General features: G+C 44.4%; 2 protein-coding genes across 3 annotated transcripts; both read left to right on the plus strand.

Moving 5' to 3' along the window:
* The first annotated feature begins 573 nt into the window (after positions 1-573).
* Positions 574-9,914, plus strand: P3H3 (prolyl 3-hydroxylase 3). The gene is made up of 14 exons (XM_072653823.1): positions 574-725; positions 1,371-1,587; positions 1,709-1,840; positions 2,379-2,515; positions 4,067-4,156; positions 4,359-4,411; positions 4,562-4,629; positions 4,792-4,916; positions 5,102-5,197; positions 5,708-5,858; positions 6,129-6,246; positions 6,448-6,523; positions 7,834-7,974; positions 9,191-9,914. The coding sequence occupies exons 1-14, from the start codon at positions 654-656 to the stop codon at positions 9,353-9,355; spliced, it is 1,641 nt and encodes a 546-aa protein (XP_072509924.1). The 5' UTR covers positions 574-653; the 3' UTR covers positions 9,356-9,914.
* A 1,027-nt stretch (positions 9,915-10,941) lies between these two features.
* GNB3 (G protein subunit beta 3) lies at positions 10,942-17,238 on the plus strand. 2 transcript variants are annotated; one of them, XM_072653825.1, is made up of 10 exons: positions 10,942-11,079; positions 11,647-11,735; positions 11,946-11,984; positions 12,172-12,278; positions 12,358-12,421; positions 12,657-12,819; positions 12,955-13,021; positions 13,152-13,353; positions 14,103-14,319; positions 16,578-17,238. In XM_072653825.1, the coding sequence occupies exons 2-10, from the start codon at positions 11,679-11,681 to the stop codon at positions 16,682-16,684; spliced, it is 1,023 nt and encodes a 340-aa protein (XP_072509926.1). In that variant the 5' UTR covers positions 10,942-11,079; positions 11,647-11,678; the 3' UTR covers positions 16,685-17,238. The 2 variants fall into 2 exon arrangements, with proteins under 2 accessions (XP_072509926.1, XP_072509925.1); XM_072653824.1 differs by lacking the exon at positions 10,942-11,079 and having other exon boundaries at positions 11,552-11,735.
* The last annotated feature ends 8,868 nt before the right edge of the window (positions 17,239-26,106 follow it).

Genomic DNA, 26,106 nt, shown 5'->3' on the forward strand with positions numbered 1-26,106 from the left:
AGGTATTCTTATTCTCGTTGTATAAGTTGAGGAAACTGAAGTTTGTTGAGGTTAAATGACTTAACCAGTGGTCCCAGCTAGTAAAAGTTGGTGGTGGGATCTGAACCCAGGTTTCTCCTGACTCCAAGTCAAGGCTTAAAATGAAGGGGTTGGGAAGATATCTAAGGTTCTTTTCAATTCTAGAGCTTGTCAACAGCTAGTTACACTGGACTACCCTCATAGATGTGGAATGACAATCTTTGCCGTAGAAGGACTTCTTCAAAATGGGGGGCAATGCTTCTCAGCAAGGGGAAAAGACTGACCACTGGATGTATAGGCAGGATTCTGCACCTTGATTTTGAGTAGGTCCCAGGATAATAAATACCAGATGGTTTGGGAGCCTGCCCCGGAGTTGGGATGTGTGGGGCGAGGAGGGTAGGCAGTATGAGATGTCAAACTAAAAACTGTCTTGATTAAAACTGTTCCAGGGTGGAATATATGTTTAGAGAGAGCAAGTATAGTATATGGAGGGAACTGTCTTTGGGGTTCCTCTCACAATGCCCCTTCCATTCCCCCAATGACTGACTTTAAAGCTGAAGAAATTGGACCTGGCTGTGGCAGCAGCCCACACTTTCTATGTGGCAAACCCAAAGCATCTCCAGATCCGGGAGGACATGGTGAAGTATCATCGAATGTCTGGAGTGCGGCGCCAGAGCTTCCGGGACCTTGAGAACCCCCTTCACTGGGTGAGTTACCTTTTCCAAACAAGCCCACTCCCTGCTTCTGCCATCTACCCCTCATCTTGCTCACATCCTTGACAGACCAGAGTTGTAATAGAAAAATCACCTGGATGGCTGGTGGAGACTGTGAGTCTGGTTTCCAGCCTCATTTCTGCCACTAGCCACCTAAGTGACCTTGGGTGAATCATTTCCACTTGCTGAAAAGTTTGGACCAGGATCCCTTTGAATTTTAAAATTTTATAATTCTAAGACTGCAGTCTCCATCTCCCACCTCCTTTCCCCCAAGTCAGTTATAAAGTGGCATTTACGAGAGGAGACCATGCCTCCAAAATGAAACTTAGTTCAGCCTGCCAAGATACGCTTTCCACTCCTTCTGGCTCTTGTGTCCATTCTCTCCTATGTATTTGTGCAGGACCTACATGAACAACAGTGACTTAATATTCCTATAGTGCTTGGAACGACCTTGTGAGAGAGCTCCTGGGAGGGAGATGCTATTATCCCCCATTTACAATTGAGGAAACTGAGGCAAACAGATTAAATGACTTGCCCAGGATCACACAGCTTCCTGAGCCCTCTTGTCACTGCACCACCTAGCTACCCCCTATAGATGGTACTTAGGGCTACTGTTGGAATCCCTGCTCCATCCCTTAGGCGGCATATGATGAGGGCCTGGAGCTGCTGAAGAGACAGGAGGTATCGGCAGCCCTTCCTCTGCTGGAAGAGGCCCTTCAGGAGAGCCTGGTCCAGATGGAGAACTGCCGAGCAGAGTGTGAAGGACCGGAGGAGCAGCTCACAGAGGAGGAGGAGAAGGAGGAGAAAGGGGAGGCTGAGCCCGAGAGCCAGAGTGGCCTCTATGAAGCCATTGCAGGTTTGAGTCAGGTCTGGGGGAAGGGACATAGACACTACGACCAAGGGCTGACTGGATTGCTGAGCCTGTGGCGGGGAGAGGCTGGATCTACGAGGGCTTGCATGCCCTCTTTCTCCCTCAGGACACTGGATCAGAGTTCTGCAGTGCCGGCAGCGCTGTCCCGGAGCTGTAGCCACACGACCTGGCCACGACTCTCCCATCTCTAACTTTCTGCCCAGCCAGCTGTGGCAACTGCAGCAAGCCCATGCTCAAGGTGAACAGAGTTGGGGATGGGGCGATCTTTTCTTGGCTTTCAGCAAGGCTTAAAGGATAGCAAAGCTTGTCCAAATGGGAGCTCCTTAAATCACATCTTTCCATTTCTCTAGCTTTGTGTCTGGGTCTCTGTTTTTATTTCCTTCAGGGTTGCCTCCAGTCTTCTTTGGAGTAGATGAGAAAGCCCTGGCGATGTCCTCTAAATCTCCTTCTAGCCTCAATTCCTCTGCCTTGCCTTTTTTCCTTCTTTCTCTGTTCTCTTCTTTGCTGTTTTCCTGAACTAGGTAAGTTGTGAGTCAGATTTTAAAGGTGTTAGACACAGAAAAACCTCCCTCAAGTGGGAGATAGTGTCAGCAGAAGGTGGGAGAAAAGGGGAGAACCATTACAATCCCTCCACAGCCCCATCAGAGATGGCATACTCTCCATTGCTCTCTGTCCCTCTTTTCTCTCATCTCCATCCCTCCTGTTATATGTCTTTCCATTGAATCTACCGTGTATTGTACCGTGTTCTGTCCTGGCCCCTATCTCTCCATCTCCAGTGGGGAATCTATCCCAGGCTGCGGAAAATGCCTTGAGTATCCTGCTCTTCTATCCTGAGGATGAGGCTGTGAAGGGAGCCCTGAGCAAATACCAGAAGCTGCTGGGAGAACAGAGTCCTGACCTTAGTGCCAGAGAGGTAAGCTGTAACACTTTGTCGCAACATCTCAGTCTCCAGATTAAGCACCTGACTTCTGCCTCCAGAACTCGGCTTTCTACTCTGGATTCCATTCTCTTCCTAGCATAACCAAATCCCCTTACTCTCTTACAAATCACTTCTGACTCTCCCAATCCCACATGTAAGGTTCCTTCCATGACTACATCCTGTGACCCATGCGCATGAATACCTACACTCACACACATGCACACACACACACACACACACACACACACACACACATACACACCTGACTCCCATATGAGTTTTAGCACCCTTGGAATTTCTCATGTAGGGGAGTTGACCCTGGACCACACAGAATTAAAAGTGTTTCTGAGTACTAAGAAAGAATAGTGAATAGGAAAAAAAAAATCACGTGAAGGGAAAATTCCTAGAGGCAAAGGATGAGATGTCATGCCTGAGTTCTGACTTCTCTATCTGCCCCACCTCCATCCATTGTTGCAGAGAATCAGAGAATACGCTGCCATCACCAGGCTGGTTTCTCTAGGTTTGCTCTGATCTCCAAAGTTTATGTGGATAAATCTCTTTTCTCTTTAGATCAGCACAAATGTTAGAATTTTTTCAAAGAACTTTTACTAGGAAATTAAGGTGAAGACTAAACCCAAACCAAAAAAAAAGAAAAGAAAAGAAAAGAAAAAGAAATGCAAAACATAAGGAGTGGACAGATTCAGAGAGGACAGAATATTATGCTGAGTTAGCAAAGTCCAGCCACGGGTTGCCTTGGCTGGTACAGCTTAGAGAGTCCCAAGAGTCATATTCTTTATCTCCATTCTGTCTGGGTTGAACACTAGGCAAAATAAAGATGCAATTTGAAGTAGGTTCTGGATGGCAGCACTGCTTGGCTTGGGAATGTTCTTGATCCCCTCTAGAATCTATTTCTTAGTCTTTTCTCTGGGTACAAGTATCCTTTCCAACTTCACTTTCACTCTGTAACCTTCTTGGCCAGTGGTGGTCCTCTTGTTGTCTGTATCCTCAGATGAAATGGTATCTTCTTATCTAGCCTTTGAAGGTTCCTTGCCCAAGACTACATACAGGCCATTTTTTCAATGACTTTGTAGTCACCTCTTACTATGGCTCTGAGCCTCTTTGTCTCTGATTCTAGGTACCTCCTGCCCCTTGGGAATAGATATTCCAGAATATTACATTTTAAGTTTATAATATTCAGATCATTTTGTATATGCATCCAGTCAACAATAAGAGTGGGCGATGGGGTAAAGTCAGAGGATATAGGTTCAAATCCTACTTACCATTTGTGTGATTTTGGGCAAGTCATGTCACATCTCTGGCCTCAGTTTCTTCATCTCTAAATTCTCTTCCAACTCTAAACATAAAAAATATTATATAAATGGTAATCCCTTCACAGAGGAAGTTCCACAAAGACTCCACAAAGTTTGCCCCCAGATCACATAAAAATAGCTCCAAACTTGTTCTAGGAATATAATTGGGGTAGGGGATCTCCTCACATCTCTTTTTTTAAGTTGCTTCTTTGTGCATTGGTCCCCAACACTCCAGGACATCCAGCATTTTGTCCTTCAATCCCTGGGGGAGAAGAAACTGCTATACTATGCCATGGAACACCTGGGGACCAATTTCAAAGATCCTGTGAGTGATGTCCCCCAGAATATCTCCTGTGGAGGATACCTACCACATTCCCCACCCCAAGAATGTCCACCATTGTGAAAATCCTGAGAGGACATTTGGGTGGGAAGTACGAGGCAAAGTTGTCCCAAAGGGAAAGGGATTTTGGGGGGAGGGAGGGTGCCTGGAGTGGATTGGAGTTAAGGGAGTTGTTCCTAACTTATAGGATCCCTGGACCCCAGAGGATCTTATCCCTGAGGGACTGAGGAAGAAGCTTAGGTAGGATATGCTTTATGATGAAGTTGGATGGGAGAAGGGCAAGGGTGAGATTCAGGTCAGGGATTGTGGCAGAGGGGAGGAGGGGTAGATCTTTCAAAATAGTCTGTGGAATCTACTCTTCCCCAACTGAGCATGTGTCTTACCCTGGAGAGAGGATCAGGAGAAGAGACCTTGGGACTCCAAACCTCCGGAGCCAGAGTCACTGGCAAAGTGGAGGGGTGAGTTCCTGGGAGGTCTGAAAGGGAGAGGGAAGGATGGGATTGGGAAGCTTCAGTTCACCTGCTGATGCTGTCCTGCGTGTACCCTAAGGGCTCCTAGAACCCTCTCCTTGGGGGTCCCTGGTACTCCACCCTCCCAGCTTACTGCTGTTCCCACAACAGATATCCATGTTTTGGAGGGTGTGACCCTAACCCAGGATGCAGGGCAGCTGAATGGTTCTCAGCGGGCCGTGCTGGATGGACTGCTTACCCCTGCTGAGTGTGAAATCCTGCTGCAATTGGCTAAGGTGAGGGGAGAAAAGAAAGGGTGAGGTGGGGGGAGGGGTACATGGGAGCTTGATGACCTCTAATGTCCCCTGAAGGATGTATCTGGGGTTCCCATGGCAGAGAGCGCAGAGTGGAATTAGCAGCAGTTTGTGAACTTGTGGGGAATTGGTACCATGGCCATCCTGTGGCCTCTCTGTCCATTTAGGATGCAGCTAAGTCAGGAGATGGCTACCGGAGCCGGCGCTCTCCCCACACTCCTCATGAGCTTTTTGAGGGGCTCACAGTTCTCAGGGCTGCACAGGTGAGAAGGGCCCATATTTCTAAATCTTTTCCCCAGATCTGGGAGAGATGTTCTGGAGACTTTGGAGATTTCTTCAGAGTTGGGGGAAGGACTGCCGTAGGGGGCTATTAATTCAGATACCTGAGGCTTATATTCCAAATTTGGTAGAGGTAAGCAGAATTTAAGGATATTAAGGAGGCTAGCAGGGGCAGCTAGGTGGTACAGTGGTTAGAGTACTGGGTCTGGAGTCAGGAAGATTTGACTTCAGTGTGGCCTCAGACACTTACCCTGGGCAAGTCACTTAACCCCTATTAGCCTCAGTCCCTCATCTGTAAAGTGGGACCACACTGGAGAAGGAAGTGGCAAACAACTCTGAGATCGTGGCCAAGAAAGTCCATGGGGTCACATGGAGTCGGACATGATTGCCAGACTAAACCACAATAAAAAGCGGGAGCTGCTAAACCCAAAGAGATTACAGGGACAAGTAGGTTGAGGCTGCTTCCCTCTCTGTGACTTTTCTTAACTCTGTAGCTGGCTCGGGCTGGAGCTGTGGGCAGACAGGGAGCTAAGCTGTTGCTGGAGGCCAGTGAGCGGGCACGGAACTTGACCCAGGCATACTTCTCCCCGGGTTGGCCCCTGCATCTCTCCTTCACTCACCTAGTGTGCCGAAGTGCCATTGATGGTATTTACTAAGTCTTCCTTTCACCCACTGCCCTCACCCGACCTTAAGGCCTTCTCTCTGGGGTCTAACACCCTTAAGATCCCCCCACACTCTCCTCTTTCTCCTCAGTCCAGGGAGATCTCTTCCAGGGTATGTTTTCCCTTATGGTTCTTCCTGGGTAATATTTGTGGCTCCAGGGGGAAATATCTATCCCCAGTGGCCTACTGGGATGTAACTACGTGCAATAGGACATACCTATGCACGTTCCTACCTAATGGCTCTGCCTTCCAGGGGAGCAAGAGCAGCGGATGGACCTCAGCCACCCAGTCCATGCTGACAACTGTCTCCTGGACCCTTACACTGGGGAGTGCTGGAAGGAGCCTCCAGCATATACTTACCGGGACTACAGGTGGGGATGACGGTGGGTTGGAGGCTAGTCTATATGCCCTCCTCCACAGTTTTCATAGGGCAGAGCCTTTAGGGATGGGGATGTCTCCCTAATTTAACATCTGTAAAATACAGACATTGGGCTGTAAGGTCCTTTCAAGTTCTAAATTCTATGATCGAGGGACAGAGGAGAGGCTCACTACCTCCCCTTTTCCCTCCCCAGCGGGCTTCTCTATCTCAATGATGACTTCCAGGGTGGGGACCTGTTCTTTACTGAGCCAGATGCCCTCACTGTGACGGTGAGCCAGGGAAAGGTAACCCAGACGGGCGGGAGGGGTGGAGGGGGGAGATGAGGGTGGTCAGGATTCAAATCAGAAGCTGCCCAGAGGCAAATGCAGGAAAAAAACAACTGGGGCTCTTTAACTCTTTTCCTTCTACACTCTCTGCCTCCTTTCTTCCTTATTACTTAGCCAGTAAATCAGGATTTACCCATGTCTGCCATGTTTCCCTCCCTGGGATGTATCCATTGAGGAGGGTAGTGTGGCCTACATGGTGTTCCATATCCTGCTCCATTCGGGGACTTTATTGTCAATACTGTTGCTGCTACTGCTCATCTACCCCCATGACCCAGTGGTCTCAAGTCACTAGGAAATGGATCTCCATTTCTACCTCCCAAGAAAGGTCCCACCTCTAAGATAACATTGAATTCCAGGGAAGAAAACAAGAAGCTGGAGGGGACAGCTATTTAGCTGTCTACACCTATCTTATCTACCTCTGCCAATTCCTAGATAGATATATCTATGACTGGTTAAGTCTACTAATTTTCCATGTTTCCCCGGGGTGGGGAGAGGGTAAGGAAGAAGGCAAGATTTTTCTAAGGTTCTTTTTCCCTTTTTCACCTAATGCTATCCCCAGCTCCAAGCTGCTAAATTGTTTCACATGCCTTTTAATAAGGTTCATTTAGTTAGGAGATAAAGGTTCCAAGAATAAACAGGAAACAGATAGGTCTGTACCACAGAATAAAGCCTTGGGAATAGGGAAGGAACCATCTGGGGTTCCCTTCCCTTCCCCCCAGGTCCCAGTATCTCTGCCTCTTTGCCGTGGTGCTCAGGATGCCTGTGGGCTGGCTGACTAGGGCTGAAACTTGCTGGTCTTTTTCCTTTTGCCCTACATATGAGGATGAGAGAGATTGTAGCCAATGTTCTCAGGGATGTGACGGGAGGGAGGGAGGGAGCCAGTGAATATATTCCCAACACACTGAGTTCTGTAGAGAGTGAGGTCTACCACATTCTTATAACTAAGTTCTGCTTCATTGCTTCTGTGTTTTTTAATAGGACCCCTGGTTGATGCCTCACTGGGGTGGGGGGTGAGAGGAAGCTAGAAGTTCTAGCAGACTCACTCTACATGTTTCCATACCTCATGTCTGGTCTGAGACTACAGAAACCATCTCTACCCCCTTGGCTAACCTTTGTTTTGAACCTAGGCTATGTAGGAGGTGATTGTTGTTTACAGGTCTATTCCTGGAGGAGGCCATGGTTATATGAGGTGTAGGGGGACGGTTGTGACAGTCATGGTTTTTTCCCTCTCCCATCCCTCCATTGACTCCTAGGCCCAAGTTCGCCCTCAGTGTGGACGCCTTGTGGCCTTCAGCTCTGGAGGAGAGAATCCCCATGGAGTATGGGCTGTGACAAAGGGACGGCGATGCACCTTAGCACTATGGCACACTTGGGCCCCAGAGCACATGGAACAGGTGAGAGGAGACAGGAGAACCAGGGATGGGAAGGGAGAGAAAATAGAGTGGTTCTGGTGAGAAGGTTAGGTTAAAAAATCATGTGCATAATTTGGAATTAAGCTAAGAAAGTGACTAAAATGTCCATATGCTTTCACTTAGAGATTACACTGCATATACCTGGAAGAAGTCAAAGATAGAAAGAAAGGTGCTACATATGTCAAAATATTTATAGCTGAACTTTTCATGATAAGAAAGAATTGGCCATATGCTTATCAATTGGGGAATATGCCTGAATGAACTGTGATAAACAAATATAATAGAATATTGTTGTGCCATAAGAAATGACGAATACAAAAATTTCAGAGAATCATGGGAAGATTTCAATTGATGCAGAGTAGAGTAAACCAAATCAGGATAACAATATACTACAATAACATAAATGGAAAAAATTAAAAATCATTTTAATAAATACAGGATAGGAAAAAACTGGATAGAGTGGGTTATGTGAAAAAGACTGGTTTTTTTCCTGGTTCAGTTTACAGTAGTTTACTGCTGGCTCAATATGAATCAGTAATGAAACGTAGTAGACAAATAAGTTGATTTGATCTGAAACTACATTAACAGAAATATAGAATTAGGAATAAGGATGGTGGGGAGGGGGAGGTAATCATTCCACTGTATTCTACACTAGTGAGCCCATATCGGAAGCATTTATGTTGAATTATTCTGAGTATCACATTTTGAGAGGGACATTAATAAACTGGAGGTGAGGGCAACCAGAATAGCAGGAGGTTTGGAAAATATGAGATAATACATGAAAATATGAGGTAATATAAAATATGATTGAGTGAACTGGAGATGTTTAAACTTAAGAAGAGTCTAGAGATTTGAGAACTGTCTTCATATATTTAGAGGGTTGTCCCTTGGAAAAGGGATTAGATTTATTTCATGTAGTTCCAGAGGGCAGATCCAGAATTAATATGTAAAAGTTATAGGGAAGTAGATTTCTGTTTAATATAAGAAAAAATGTTTTGATGGATGACATCAAAGCTGTCTAACAATGAGGTTTGCTCCCTATTCCTGGAAGTGTTTAATTAAGCCGAGGATGGATGATAATATAACAGGGATGTTACAGAGAGGATTCCTGCATTGAATGGTAGCTGGGGTCATACAGCTTCTGCTGGAAGGTCTCTTCCAACTAAGATTCTTTGACTTTCTACATCTCCCCAACCAGGACCGGGCAGAAGCTGAGATGCTGCTACGGGAACAAGAAGAACCTGAGGAGGGGAAAATATCCAGTGGGGACTCCTCCCCAGAACCTCCCAGTGCCCTGGGAAGGAGGCCGAAGCAAGCCCGAGTGGAGGTCGAAAGGCAGCGTCCTGCTCGGGAAGAGCTTTGAAGGATGAAGAGAAGATTTCTTAGAGACAACCCAACCAAGGGATAAGGGGAAGAGTGGTAGTGCTGCCTTCATTCTGCGTACCACACAACCACCCACTGACATCATGCGTCAACATCACATGCCTTCTAAGTCATAATCAACTGAACAGAGAAAACTCACCTCTCTTCAAGGGTCAGAGACAGCAAAACTATTATGAAGGTCGGATTGCAAGGAGGAGGAGGTGGAGAATATCATGGGCAAAATACCTCAGAGCCTGGAAGAGTGTGGTTTCCTGAGTGTGCTGACCTCCCCAATCCCATTCCAAGCCCCTCTGGAGGACAGGAAGAGCAATGGAGCATTTTGCCTCTACCAAGTGATGGGAGGGGGATAGGGGCTGAACCTGTGACCTCCCTTGTAGAGGGAGATCTCAATGAGCAAACTCCCTGTCCTAAGTGATGGTAGAGCAGAAAGTACTTGAGTGCTTTGAGGGGCTGAGAGGGAAGGGAGGAAAGGTGGGAGGTCATCTCCCTCTCACACTTAGCCTGTCACACAAAGCAATAAATGACATTCAGATCCCAAATGCTGTGCTACTTGTCAATGTCAGTGTGAATGTACAGATGGTTCTGTGTGCTGCCAGAAGGGTGAGTTAAGGCCTCCAGATTTGTTAATGAAATCTGTCACCTGTTCTGCTCATGCAAATGATCCAAGCCCAAAATCATCCCTCCTTTTGTGCTTCAATCTTCAGCCCCACTCTTCTCCTCCAAAGTTGTAGTGGGTTCCAGGGCATTCTGACTAGCCACCTGCTCTCCTAGGACAGGACCTTCTGGGATGCTGGGGAATAGGGAGTTAGTTGTGGATGCCTGACAGTGAGGAGAGGGAAAAATTGAGGTAGCCTATTCTAACTTTGGCTCTCTAGTCTTGGATCCAGTCAGGCCCCCACCTTCCACATTCTGCTCCTTTCACATCCAGCCCTTCCCCTAAAGGTAAGACCTGTGGACAGCTGGTAGGGGGTTTGGGGAGGGAGATTATCCAGATCAGTCTCCTCTAATCGCATCTCTGTTTTCTGAGTGACGCCCCCCCACCCCCATAAACCCTCCTGGCTGTTGGTGATTCCATCGGTCCTAGAGAGCCACTTACTCTGGGCTGGTGGAGAAGGGTGGTTGTCAAAGACAGCATCCCTAACCTTCACCCTGTTCCCTGTCCGGGAATCTGGGTTGAGGCTTCCCTTTCCTAGGATAATCTCAATTGGGAGTTATGGTTGTTATCATTTCTGTCCCCCTCCCCCAACAACAACAAAAGTCTGACCCCCTAATCCTCAACAGCTTTAGTCTAATCCCAGCTGTGGTTTGATGCTCTTATCTTTGCCATCAGAGAGGTGGCCTGGTAAGCACATGCTCCTCCTCCCCACCCCTATCTATCCCTAATGCCCCCCAAGTAAGAATACAGGGGAACATTGCAAGGGAAGCTGACCCTCTCTGGCAGTCTCCACCAGGTCTCAGCCTGACACTGCCCTCTCCCCATCTAGTTCTAGCCTTTTCTTCTTAGGTATCCTAAGTATCCTAACTGTCCTGACCTTAACCTTCCACTCTAGTTCTTCCCTTCCCCACCTGATTTTACCCAACTCCTACCTCATTGAGACCAGGCCAGTCTCCAGCAGTAGAACTGGGGCAGCTGACTCAAGGGCATTGGACCGGAGGCAAGGGAGGAAGATCCAAGATCCAGAGCAAGCTCAAATCCAATCCCAAGTAAGAAGGACTGGTCCTGCTACTGTATCAGGGTGGGAAGGGCTGGAGGGATTGCTCTGGTGAGCCAAGGGTAGGACTGAACCTACGAGGAAACCTAAGAACTTAGAGGAAATGGGGATTTATTTGCAGGGCATGGGGCAACCTTAGCATTTATCCATTTGAAGGTACCCTAGGAAGGGTTGTCTTTCTTGGGAAAAGATCTCATATTGCTCCAGGTAAAAGGATCTAATTTTTAACATGGTATGGTGGAAAGTATGTTGAACCCTAACTAACACTTACGATGATTCATTTCACTCTCTTGGCCTCTTCTGTCATCTATAAAATGGGGCAATGCCATTTGTATCACCTTCCAAGGTGATTGTGAGGTAAGTGCTTTGTAAGCCTTTAGTTTATGTATAAATGAGAGCCGTTAGTAGGAATATTAGTACCTTCTGGAGCTGTCTAGATGGAATATGAAGGGATACAGCTTAAGTGACTTGGTAAGGTCAGAAGGGAGTCTTTGGGGGTGAAGGGAAGTGCAATGGGCACAGAGATTGAGTTCCCTAATTATCTGCATGCCCTTGCCAGGGCAAAAACAGGAGCAGTTTCATCTATTAGCCATGGGGGAGATGGAGCAACTGCGTCAGGAAGCTGAACAGCTCAAGAAACAGATTGCGGTAATCTCTCATGCTAGCCATCCCCGTACTTACAGATTCTTCTCAACCCTGTGAATCCTCTAAGCTGGCACTGTAGATTTAAGAGTCCCTTACTCTGGATCCCCTTCAAACTTGGGGATCCCTCCATCCCCCATTCAAATCAGGACCCTTCACTCCCTCCCTTTTCTCCCTACTGCCCTTCCCCTACCTTGATGATCGTTCTCCCCTCAGGATGCCCGCAAAGCCTGTGCTGACACCACCCTGGCAGAGGTAAGAGCTTTTCCACCAAAGGAAATGGGAATTGGGGTCAGGGGTTTGAAAGTGGAGAAGAAGATTGGAAGAATTTAGGATTTCATGCTCAGAGTTACATTGTAGGAGAGGACAGTCCAGGGATGGAGTGGGATCACCATGCAGGAACCTAGGTAGCCTATAAAACTTTAACTTCTATCCTTTATAGCTTACTTCTGGTCTTGAGGTTGTTGGGCGGATTCAGATGCGGACACGCCGGACTCTCCGTGGACACTTGGCCAAGATCTATGCCATGCATTGGTCTACTGACTCCAAGTGAGTTGAAGAAGGACCTAGGGCAAGGAAGGAAAGGGAGAATTCTTTGAGTAACCTGGATGCCTTACTCTCTCTTTAGGCTGCTAGTGAGTGCGTCACAGGATGGGAAGCTGATTGTGTGGGATACCTATACAACCAATAAGGTGCCTGTCTGATCTGTCCATCTACCCTGAAGTACTTTCCCCATTACCCAGCAAAGCCCCTTTCCTATTGCCATGCTTCTGGACCTACCTCTATTTCCTTTTCGAACTTACCCTCCTCACTCTTCTGTTCTAAACCTGGACTACTACTACTACTACTACTACTACTACTACTACTACTACTACTACTACTACTACTACTACCAGTCCTTATGCCATTCTGCTTTTCCCCTACCAGGTCCATGCCATCCCTCTTCGTTCTTCTTGGGTCATGACCTGTGCCTATGCTCCATCGGGAAACTTTGTGGCTTGTGGGGGGCTGGACAATATGTGCTCCATCTACAGCCTCAAATCCCGAGAGGGCAATGTGAAAGTCAGCCGGGAGCTCTCTGCTCACACAGGTGAGATTCCTGGCAGAGGAGAACCTCTCAGACTTAGACTTTGGCCCCAAGTTCCACCTCCACATGAAGAGAAAGGCCTGGCCTTCCTGAAGGCTCAGTCACTCCCCCTGGTGACAGCTCTTCTATTCCCACCAGGTTACCTCTCCTGCTGCCGATTCTTAGATGACAACAACATTGTGACCAGCTCTGGAGATACCACTTGGTAACAAAGAAGGGATTGTAGGAGCTCACACTTTTGGGGGGATGGGAAATGTAGGCGTCAAGACAATGTACTTTGGGGGAGACGCTGCCTCTGTTTCCTTCTACCCATGTTTCTCCCAAACTGCCTACAGCGCTCTGTGGGACATTGAAACTGGACAGCAGAAGATGGTATTCTTGGGCCACACAGGAGACTGCATGAGCTTGGCTGTTTCTCCGGATTTCAAACTCTTTATTTCTGGGGCCTGCGATGCCAGCGCCAAACTGTGGGATGTGCGAGAAGGGACTTGCCGCCAAACTTTCACTGGTCATGAGTCTGACATCAATGCTATCTGTGTAGGTACCTCTTACTTTCTACATGGGCTCCAGCATTCACTAACGGTCCTGCCCACGATTTTTTAACATACATTTTTTGAGGACTTAGGCCTTCACATCACAATGATTTCTTCCCCATCCTCTGAAGACCAGACTCTCCCCTTATGAAGAAATTAAAAAACAGTGAAGCTAAAGCATCTGATATAAGGCTGCCCGATCGATCATGTAGAAAATATTCAGTCCTAGTTATTCTCCACTTCTCTGCTTTGAGGCAGAAATTACGTTTCATTATTTTTCTCTTGGATGGATCCTCATTGGTTTTACCGTTACTCAGAATTCAATGACCTTTTCAGTGACTGTTTTATTTACACCCCACACCTATGATTTGTTTCCCCTTCCCTCGCTCTAGCTAATCTTCTAAGATTAAGAGGCTTTAAGAACTAAAGCTTTAAAGTCAAAGGAGGGGGTAAGGAAAGGGGTGCAGTTAGGTGGCACAGTAGATAGAGCACTGACCCTGGAGTCAGGTGGACCCCAGTTCAAATACAACCTCAGACACTTACTGGTTGTGTGACCTGGGTAAGTCACTTAACCCCAATTGCCTCAGGAGAGGGTCCTAATTGTATCAGGATGCTGAAAACGGGAAAGGTCAAGCTTGAAGTAGAAGGGAAATTGCCTAGGGATAGTCAAGGAGAAGGTCAAAAAAAAAAATAGGGGATTGGGTTTCTTAAAAGAGCCACCTAAAGAGATGCTTGTCTTGCTTCTCCCCTTAGTTCTTCCCCAATGGTGAAGCAATTTGCACTGGCTCAGATGATGCTACATGTCGTCTCTTCGACCTACGGGCTGACCAGGAGCTGATCACATACTCACATGAAAGCATCATCTGTGGAATCACATCAGTTGCCTTTTCTCTAAGTGGCCGCCTGTTGCTGGCTGGCTACGATGACTTTAACTGCAACATCTGGGACTCCATGAAGGCCGAACGTGTGGGTAAGATCTCCCTTTTCTTCAGACTAAGTCTCTGGTTCCTTCCAACATCCTCGCTTTCCCCATTTAGGACCTTTGTACCTGTCCTCCATGATCAAGAACTTTCCCACCAGCCTCAACTCAGGAGTCTCTCCCCATACTTCAATTCAGTCGTTTCAGTCATGTCTGACCCTTTGTGACCCCACTTGAGGTTTTCTTGGCAAGGATACTGGAGTGGTTTGCCATTTCCTCCTTCAACTCATTTTACAGATAAGGAAACTGAGGCAAACAGGTTTAAGTGACTTGCTTAAGGTCACACAGCTAGTAAAGTGACTGAAGCAAGATTTGAACTCAGGAAGATGTCTTCCTGATTCCAGGCCAAGAATTCTATCCACTATGCCACCTATCTCCCCCTATTTCCCCATACTACTGTTTCTCAATTTCAAGATCATACTGACCACCACACCCCATAGTCCAGGACTGTCTTGTTCAGTCAAGACATTCTGTCATTTCCATTTTCTTATCTACATAATGATACTTATATTAGCTAACTAGCTGTCTTAAGTAAAGTACTTTGTACTTAACATGCCCTGTGAATGGAGATTATTATTCTGGACCACCTGTAAATTCAAATGTTATAAGGGAAAGGGAATAAGCATTTAAAGAGTACCTACTATACGCCAAGCATAGTGCTGAGCACTTTACAAAGATTATTTCAGTTGATCTTCACTATAACCTTGCAGGGTAGCTGATATTACTATCCCCATTTTACAGTTGGGGAAACTGAAACAAACAGAGGCTAAGTGACTTGTTCAGGTTCACACAGCTCGTACGTATCTGAGGTCAAATTTGAACTCAGGTCTTCTTGATTTTAGGCCCAGGTCTCTATCCATTGCATCACCTAACTGCCTTAAATGATCTCCTTCAAGGAATCTTAAAAAAAATCAATTGGAAAGATGGTTAGACTTGGAGCCAGGACATCAGGATTCTCCTCCTGGCTCTCTTGTTAATCAGTTCTGTGGTCTTAGTAAGGTCATTTCACTTCTCAGGTCTCATTTTTTCTCTCTATAATGTGGAAAGGGGCTGTATACTTTCTGAGTCCCATTTCTATAGTTTTATGACACTCAGGTATCCTATTATGAGCAGCTAAGTGGCATGGTGGATAGGGAGTTGGGCCTGATTCAGGAAGACCTGAGTTCAAATTCAGCCTCAGATCCTTACTAGCTATATGACCCTGGGCAAGTCACTTTACCCTGTTTGCCTCAGTTTTCTCATTTGTAAAATATACTGGAGAAGAAAATGAAAAACCACTACAGTACCTTTGCCAAGAAAACCCCAAATGGGGTCATGAAGGGTTGGACATGACTGCATAGGACCCTATTTTTCTCATCTTTCCACAACTACTGCCCCTGTTTCTCTACAGTAACTGTATCTAGCAATGAGAGATCAAATTGGGAACAACCATGGGAGGATTCCTAGAGATCCCTATTGGTCATGGAGTCAGAGGATCTGAGTTCAAAGCCATTTAACATCTCAGAGTCTCAATTTTCTCATCTTTAAAATGGGGGGGGAGGGAATTGGATTAGATGACTGGAAATCCTTTCCATTTCTAAATGTATGATACTATGGTCTTCTCCGTTTCTACTTCCCCTTCTTCCCCCTTTATCTAACGATCTAGGACCATCCTGTTTCCTTCATCAGGGACAGTAAAAGATGTGAATGTGAATGTCTGGACGTGAGCCCTTCTATCCTACCAAGCCACAAACTAGTCAGTTCTGGGCCCAGGCCAAATCAACAGTAACAGAAATGAGCCCCTCAGGGCATCTGAGAACTGATTCTCTCACCTAGTGGTCTTTAGTATTAAGTAGCTTGGGAAACATTCTGGTATATCAGGGTACTCAGAGAAATTTCCCCCAGGATTCTCTGACCTGTTCTTGGCCCAAATGCAAAGGGATAAGTTAAGACTAGCCTGGCCTCTGAGAATAGCCTTGGTTGCTCTCATCCTTGCCTCCTCCAGCTTTCACCAGAGAGCAAAGAGAACTCCTTCCTCCACCTTCATTATAACCATAAGGATCTGGGTTTCCTCCATCCACCAGTAGAGGGGAATGCCTTTTCTAATGGGTTCTTTGACACAGAGGAAATCCCATTAGCTTTTGAGGGTAAGAGAAGCCTTGCTTTCAGTAAACAGTTCTTTTCCCCATGGATGCAGACTGCCATTGATTAGAATACCCTCTTCTCTGCTCAAAACCAGAGGTCTAGAGGCTTATCTTTCCTTTCCTTAGGGACCCTCTCAGGCCATGACAACAGAGTCAGTTGCCTGGGGATTACAGCTGATGGAATGGCAGTGGCCACAGGCTCCTGGGACAGCTTCCTCAAGATCTGGAATTGAAGAGGATGACAATAGATGGGAGATAAGTGGGACAGTTTGGATCTCTGGTACCCCGCACCCTGCTGAAGATTTGAACTCACCTGCTACCATTTCCTCAGTATTTCCCCCTTAGAGGGCAGGTAGGATTTAGGAAATGTAGAGAAGAGCTGACAAGTAGCAAAGCCTGGCTTCAGGACAGCCATGTGGGTCCCCTTCCCTCCTACTGCCATCAACTCTACATGTATGTGCAGCCTTTCCCCCACCTTCCTCAATGACCATCCCAACCCCTACCTAGCCTCTTTCCCTTCCTTTCTAAATACCCTTCAGAGTCTCCAAAGCAAGATGACTACATCTGATAGGGAGTGAGGACTTAGAAGGCCCTGGATTCCTCACCAGTAGCTTCAGTAACTATAATAGAAGCCCAGACCTAGAAGGTATAAGTAGGCATTACTGAGGCAAACCAGAACCTTATCCTCCTCTCTGCGCCCTGCTTAAGGACTCTCTCTAACTCTTGTTCCTTTTCCTTATGTCCCTTCTTTCCTAACTCCGATTTAATAAAGGGCAGCCCTACCGTATTAGCAGTCTTTGTGAACTGATTCACATTCATTCCTCTTGTTCAAGGAGCCCAATATTCACCCCTCCAAAAATCTTCACACACTGTATTAGATGATCCAGGAGGAATGTAGGCTTCTCTTTCCCAACATGGAGGGTTAAAAACTCTAGGGCCTAAAGCCTCCTGAACTTTTCAGAGGCCCAAGAAGGGAAAGAATGAGCGTAGGCGGAACTATGAACTAGTGGTGATAATTCTTAGGCTTTCTGATCTAAAGCAAAAGGTGGAATCAGAGAGAAAAAGTATGGTTCTATTTTAAGCTCCCCAGCTCAAATTTAGAATCCTCTACTTGAAAGCTCAGTTATAGAGAGAGGGAACTAAAAGGGAAATAATAATGGTAGCGATAGCTGCTTGGTAGTCTGGAGCAACAACAGGTGACAGAATCGGAGGCCTAGAATATAATCATCAGGCTACTTTGGAGAAGACAGGAAGCAGAAGAAAGTGAGATTTGTCTCAAGGAATAGGTTCCAGGTTCCTGTTAGTCAGGGGATAGGGATATAGTTTTCTTGAGAGTTCTTTGATGAATCCACAGTTATCTATGTGACTACTCCCTCCCATGGTGCATATTATAACCTATCTACAACTTCTTTGTATAACTCTTGTCTGTGTCCTCTCATAAGTCTTTCAAAGAAGAACTTACTGACACAGTGGAAGCCTTTCTTTCATTCTTATAACATCCCATCAACATTTAACTAGGCAGTGTATCGGTTATCCCTTGTTCTTCCTTCAATACTTGCCAATCTTTTTTACACATTTTGGCATGTAACCTAAGACCTAGGGCCCTCTAAACTCTGTACTTACCCAGATCAAGTCAGATCTTGTAGGGGGAGTTAAAAAAAAAGTCATCATCTCTTTGGTTCATATACCCTTACTCAGAGTTCGCTCTGAGATATTCCCAAATATGTGTGTGTGTAGGTTTCCACAAATGTGAGGAATGGGATCCCTAACTGCTGAACAGTTATTCAAGGTAATAAATATATATTGGGTAGAGGACAGTCTTCATTTCACCTCACAGAAAAATGCAGAAGATATAAAAGATTCAGAAGAGCCTACAAACAAATACAGAAAATGCATAAGCCACTCATAATATCCTTTAAGCTCAGTGGAGGCCACATTCTGACATTCTAGTGAAATAAATTTTTTCCACATGATTCAGTCCCTCCTTGACTAACAATATCATTCTATGACTATATAATGGAAGGTCATGTAGGACTATATACCACTTTGGAACCACTGGATAGGCAACCCCTTTCCCAATGGACCTTACCCAAACAATTTACACTAATAATAGCAAGCAAAGTACAGGTCTTCTGCTCTCTCATCTTGTAGCTTTAGTCCTTTACTGATTCCCAGTAGAAGGTGCCACACGAGTAAACCTTTTCCTCCAAGACACATGCTGCTCAGAACCTATTTTCTAAAAGGTCAAGTCTCTAAACTCTCGATCTTGGAGTTATTCTTGAGACAATCCCTCAAAGTTGATGTTACCCAAGAAATCTCCCCTTACTGCTAGAAAGTTAGACTGTGGGATCATGGAACCTAGAAATTTTTCCTCCTCTTACTGGAAGGCAGAGTTTTAGGAACAATACTGTCCCTAGACTTCAACTTTAGGCCATGTGGGCAGCCATATGTTTGCCCCTGTTGTGAGTTTCAGCATGAACTCTTGACAATCTACTACTGCCATGCCTGCTGTCATCTCATAGATTAGAAAGTCCTTCTCTAACTTCTTGAATCAGGGGAGGGAGAGGCAGTGGCATAGTGCTATTGTCAACTAGTTACCAGTAAATGGTTTCTAAACAGGTGCAACCTACCACAATATTTGCCTATGGGAACATTCAAATGAGCAGGAACCTGGATGCTCTGGGGAAGAAAATATTCTTATCCTCTAGTGGACAAGTCCATTGTACTGTACTCTGGTCTGTTCTTTGAACAGGCAAAAGTTAAAACAGGGATGAAAGCAGTCTGTTGGCTCTCTTTGTTGGCCAGCAGAGAGTTGGCCTCTCATCACCTCTCACCTGGACAACGGCAAAAGACTTCTAACTGATCTTTCTCGCTCAGACTTCTCTTCCATTCCTAGCAGCTAAAATGATTTTTTTTCCTTTTCTTTGGGGGTGGGGGTGGCCTAGGTTTTAATTTCAGCATTTTTTTATTGTGAGCTTAAGAAACACACTCAAAAATCAGCATTTCTACAAACAAAATAGATCACAAAGAGAAGACTGTAAACACTCAGAAAGGATGAAATTGTGAATTGTATACATATGACTTGCTTTGTAGAAAAATATTTGGGTATATGTAGTAAATTTAACCTATTACTTTCAAAACTGTCCTGCTTATCCTGCTGCCACCTGAACTTCCTTCTGTTCTTCTCTATGCTTTTATAAAAGTTTCAGTATCTCTTCTTTTTTTTACTTTAAAAAAAAAAGCATCATCATCGATAACCCCTTCTCCTCCAAGTTAAAAACAGGAAAACCCCTTATAACAAAAAAGTGTAGAGAAGCCAAACCAATCTACATTATGACTATTTCCAAAGGTGTATTTCTCTTTCTACATCTTGAATTGATCAGCCCTCTGTCAAGAATATAATGCTTCATTAGTCCTCCAGTGGTTCTTGGTTATTGCACTGATCAGAGTTTTTCAGTCTTTAAAAGGTGTTTCTCTTTAAAATGTTATTTGCTTCATATAATCCTTCTCTTGGTCATGCGCACTTTATCCTGCATTGGTTCTTTTTTTCCAGGATCCCTTGGAATGGTTCCTTTTTTCATTTCTAAAAGCCAAAGGTATGCTGGTAAATGTTTAACTGTCTCTCTGGGGGAGAAGAGATCCCTTACAGCCTCTGAAGTTTAATTGGTATGGTTAACATTTTCTCAAGTCTGGATAATCAATACAACAATATATCAAGCTCTAATTTGTAGCATTTACTATTTCTGAAGTGTAAATGCTCACAACAGAGGTTGAACAATTGCCCCATGGGCTGGATCCAGTGCACCCCTACAGTCACAGCTCAATCATATGTGAGATTACATATGTAAATGGATTGTCTAAATACCTGGATACCTAAATATCTAACCTATCTCTGCAAAGAATTGGAGGAGTTCTGTCTGCACCACCAGGACTGTAGCTAGGGTGACAGATGAGTGGGGAAAGAGAAGTGAGGCAGTCTGTTCTCTAATATTCAAGAGGGGTATTGGGCTGGAATCTGCCACCCTACCTCCCAATATATCTGGTCTAGGAATATGAGTCCCTGGATCACTCTTAAGGGAGAGGGCAGTCCTTAGCTCTCCCTCACCAATTAGCCGCCCATCTTCACCTTATAGACCCAAAAGACCATCATACGTTGTGAATAACAAGTAAGTCCATTTATCTAAGCAAAATAGCAAACAGAAACAGGAGTTCTACAGTGTAGCAAGGTTGGGGAACCTGTGGCCTCAAGGCCACATGTAACCCTCTAGGTCCTCAAGTGTGGCCCTTTGACTGAATTCAAACTTCACAGAACAAATCTAGGTCCTTAAAGTGGGGCCTTTTGAATTGAACTTCATAGAACTGGTTTGGATTTGGTCAGAGGACTGCACTTGAGGACCTAGAGGGCCATATGTGGTCTCAAGGTTGAAGGTTTCTCACCTCCCCCACACACACCCTGGTTTAGAGTATGCCAGGAAATACAAGGTGTCCCAAAAGTCTTAGTTCAGCTTTGTTTTAAAACTGTGTTAAGACTTTTGGGATATCCTGGTCTTAGGAGAAAATGAGCTCTTCAGCTGTGAGCAAGACAAGATGTCAGATCAGATTAGAAGGGAGCAGAAGACTTGGCAGTCTCTTGTATCGCAGACCTGGAAGTAAAGGAACACATATGGAGCCAGTTCCCATGCATCCATGGCTCAGAAGGCTGCCTTCCACCATTTCCAGTTTTTCTCTTTCCACTGCTTCCCTGGATCTGTTCTTCAGAGCTCTTTATTTGGTCTTTGAACTTTATTTTTGATTGTTTAATAATAGCACCTACCTCCCAGAGTCGTGAGGATCAAATGAGACCATCATTGTGAAGTGCTTAGCACAGTGCGATTATATAATAATAGCTATATAGGTATTAGCTCTTATTGTTTGCAATATTTTTTTCCTCTGTCTTAGAAGCTCTGGATTTTGGCTGTTCCATTTCTAGGAATTTTCCTTTTCTGAGATTTCTTTCTGCAGGTGATGAGTGGATTCTTTCTACCTTCCCTTTGCCGTCTGGATAATAAACCATTTATGACTTCTTGAGAAAGGATTGTTGATTTGGTTTTTTAATCATGTTTTTTTGGTAGTCCAAATGATGCTTCAATGATTACTCCTTAACCTGTTTTCTAGGTCAGTTGTTTAATATATCATATATCTTCTCTTACTTTTTCAATCTTGATTTGATCTAATATTTCTTTCTTTCTCTTGGAGCCACTGATTTTTCTTTGTTCGATTTTAATTTTCATGGAGTCTGTTATATGGGTAAGATTTACCACTTTCTGACCTAAGTTATCCCTTATTTTTTAATGATTTGCTTTGCTTCTTGCAGGTGTTCATGGAGTCTTTGTAGAAAATCCACTTTTTTTCCCTTTGAGTCTCTGACTGTAGCTGTGATGGAATATTTCTCTTCTTAGTTGGATTTAAAAAAATATTTTTAGACCTATAATAATTTTTTTTATAATGGCGGTCATTCAGTTTACTCATCTCTCTTGCTATCTTTACTAAATTGGGGCTTTGTGCCAGGACCAAGCCTTGTCTTCTGCTGTGCTTTTGTGGGGCCCTGCTTGTTCCTTACCTGGGTACCTGTACCCTTAGAAGAGGACAAGATTCCTCTGTGTCCTAGAACTAGGTCCCTTGGAATCTTTGAAGTTCAGATGCCGACTCTTCAGGGCCCTCTATAGCATCTCAGAACAAAGGGCTAGGGACCCTGGAATCCAAGGGCCTGCGCATTAGCATGAGCATAGGCATGCTGTAAGAGACTGATGTGATGAAAGCTGTGCTTTAGAAAAATCTCTTAATACTTCTGGCCAAGATGGTTGCTTACAAAGTCCATACTGTGAGTTGCATTCAGCTAGCATACCCTGCCAGGCTACACCTGTCTTTACCTGGTCTCTTACATGCTGGGAGACTAGTGTACTTGCTGACTTTTCTGGAAGTTCCCTTTTCCTGAAGCCTGCAGGCTATTGGCTGAAATTTTGTGGAGTTTAAGAGTTTAAGGGGAAGCTCGATATGACTGAGTGGATAGAGTTCTGGACCTGGAGTCAGGAAGACCTGAGTTCAAATGTGGCCTCAGACACTTATTAGCTGTGTGACCCTAGGCAAGTCACTTAACCTCTATTTGCCTTAATCTACTGGAGAAGAAAGTAGCAAACCATTCCAGTATCATTTGCCAAGAAAAACCCAAGGATAGCATTGGTGTGATATGCCCTGTGGGGTCATGAAGAATCAGACATAACTGAATAACAATGAACAAGTGAAAAGAAGCCACTCTAGCTGCACCTTGGATTTATTGATCCTTATTCCATCTAGTATTATTTTAAAGTTATTGTTAGAATAGGGATTTGAGAACTGAGTTGCTTACCTCCATGTAAGAAATCAACTTGGCTAGAAGTAAGTGAGATTTCTAAAACTCAGCTCTCACCATGTTAATTCCTATGTGGATCATGTTTGATTCTCTGTACAGAGGCAATGAGGCAGCACAGTGGCTAGGTCACTGGGCCTGGAGTCAGGAACATCTGAGTTCAAATCTAGCCTCAGCCACTTACTGTGTGACTCAGAGGAAGTCATTCAATCTCTGTCTGCCTCAGTTTCCTCAGCAGTGAAAAGGGAATAATACTAGCATCTACCTCCCAGGGTTGTTGTGAAGCACTATTCCTGGTACACGGTAGGCACTTAGTAAATGTTTTTTTTCCTCTTTCCCTCATTGACTTTGGGATCAGATATAAACTCTTTTGCCTGTCTTTTAAAACCTTTCACAACCTGACCCCACCTACCTTTGCTTCACTCTGTAGTCCAGCCAGAATGGCCTTATTGTTCATACATAGAGCTCCCTCTATATCTAGGACAAAAATAAATGCACACACACATACATACACACAAACACACATAAATACATACATACACCTATGGATATACACATATATACAATATATGTGTGTGTGTATATGTGTATACACACACATGTATCTGTCTTCAACTCCTCCTTTTAGAATTCTTGGTTTCCTTCAAAACTCAGTTTAAATTCTATCTTCCACATGAAGCCTTTCCTAATTCCCTCTAGCTGTTGGAGTCCTCCATTCTAAAAAAATTTCCACATACTTATTTTGCTACATACTTAATATATGTTATCTTCTCTGATAGAACAAAGCTCCTTGAGAGCCAGGAATATTCCATTTTTGTCTTTGTGCCCTCAGTACCTAGCACAATAGGAGCTTAATAAATGCTTGTTGATTAAATGCTTGATGAATCCATTCTCACAAGACTCTTCGCCAAACAAATCATCTAGGGTCAGCTCCAGTCACTGAAATACATTTCACAGAAGATACCAGAAGGTAGCCAATACTCCTAATTCTAATCAGAAATTATTTTTGTCTTCTTCATAAGGAATCAGTGAGCGCATTCATACTCTGAAGCAACAGAAAGAAGCTTTTTCAAAAGTCCTAAATATAGGCTGACTGCTGAGTAAGCTCATCAAGTTGATTGGAAAACTCCACTGATCAATTGTGCTTAGATCTTTTCTACTGTTCCCTGCATACAAATCATCCCTGGTAATATGCCACTGCCTATTCATGCCCAACATATACCTTTCCATTCTCCTGTGGTCTCCCACAAATTTGATTTTTCCAGATAGTGGTAGTCATCATTTCATGGCTGTATAGAATCATTGAATGAATCCAGGTATTAAAGGGAGAAGTTTTGTTGCAGAAAGTTACTCGGGATTGTTGAAAGCACGACAATTTCTCAAATCTCTCTTCAATCCTGGACCCAAATCACTGTTCATCCGTAACATTTTTCCAAGAGCCTAACATTTGGAGAAGATGTGGAGATCTCCTCCTCCCTTCTCCTTTTGTAACATTTCATCCTCCTTACTCAAACCCAGCGAGATCTGGCTGGAGTTTGGAAAACTTGGCTTCAAGAAAGAATGGGGCATTTTTGTTCTGTCTTGAAAAGAGTGTGCTATGTTTGTATTTCTGCTAGTACTATCGACATAACACATCTGACACCTAAGTATGTCAAAATTCTGTCCTAGAGAGTAAAGTGAAAGGTCTAGGGTACAGCTATCAAACACTACTTGCTTTCCCCACCCCAACCCACCCTCACAGCCCATGGCCCACAGCCTTACAACACTCCCAAGTTCTGCTTGAACCGGATTAAAAGGTCATTGGGAAATATTTAGCAAAATAAGTGGTTGGAGGCTGGAAGAACTTGCTACTTTGAAGTAGAATAGCAAGAAAGAGAGGTGATAATACCCAGGGAGAGAGCTGAAAATAATCATTCTTTAGCGCTTTGGGTTTTTCAATGGGCTTTGCATAAATGAATCCTCCAGAGCTACATCTCATTTGAACACCCTAGCTAGTCTGTGAGGTAATAACTCCAGGTATCATTGTTCCCATTGTACAGATGAGGTTGATGGAGATGAAGTGATTTGCCCAAGTCGCGTGGGCAGTAAGTGTCAGAGGGTGGGATGTGAATCCAGGTCCAACATCCTTTCCATTCTAGCACGGTGTTTTCCTTCTCATTCTTGGTAGGCACCAAATGAGTGGGGTGGTAATGGGCATGAATAGGGATGTGATACAAGGGGGAACTGATCACCTTTTGACACAGTCTTTTGCACTTTTGGAAAACTCTGTTTTAGTAAGCTCCTGATGTCAAGTCTAAATGACCTTCTTTTCCTCTTCCACCTACAGTTTCTAGTTCTGACTTCTGGAGTCAAGGAGCCCAATCTATCCTCCACATGATAGCCCTTCAGACATTTAAAGGGAGCTATCATGTCTCTTCCTCCCCACCAAAACCTTTTATATTCTCAGTTGGGTCAACTGAGAATTACAATAATAGTTATAACCAATACTTACGTAGTACTTTAAAGTTTGCAAAACCCTTTATATGTTATTTCATTTGATCCTTACAATAACCTTGTGTCAGAGGTACTATAATTATCCCTATTTTATAGATGAGAAAGAGACTTGCCTAGAGACACACAGCTATTAAGTGCCTCAGGTAAGATCCAAACTCAAATCTTTGTGACTTCAAGTTCAGAACTCTGTCACTCCACCCACTCCACCACCCAACTGCTTCAAGATCCTTCACTTGTTGACTTTTTAGGACACTGTTCAGTTTATCAATGTTTTTCTTTAGATTATAAAATCATTGAGGATGGGGGACTGATTTTTGCCTCTTTTTGTATCCCCAGAGCTTAACATAGTGTCTGGCACAAAGTAGATGCTTAATAACTATTTGTTTGTTTAATTGATTCTTAAAATAAAATTCTTAAACTTTCAGAATTGAGCCAGTGTCTGAGGAGGGAGGACAGAGAATGATGGGACTATCACCAAATGAATGATTGAAAGGGGTGGGAAAAACTAATCAAGTCTCTTCATTTTAAAACTTCTAGAACTCAGAAATGACCCTCAAGTTGTCACAATGAGTGACCCTAATTTAAAAAGACATGGAGCTGGAAAATATCCAGAGGAGAGTGACTGGGGTGGCAAGAGCCCTCGAGATTATGTCATGTGAACGTCAATGGAAGGAATGGAGATGTTTAAACTAGAAAGGAGAAAATTTAGATAGGACATGATAGTTGTCTTCAAGTATCTGAAGGGTGGTTATAAGGAATAAGGCTAATAGACTTATT

This window comes from Notamacropus eugenii, chromosome 3 (genome assembly GCF_028372415.1).
Source record: "Notamacropus eugenii isolate mMacEug1 chromosome 3, mMacEug1.pri_v2, whole genome shotgun sequence".
Taxonomy (NCBI): Eukaryota; Metazoa; Chordata; class Mammalia; order Diprotodontia; family Macropodidae; genus Notamacropus; species Notamacropus eugenii.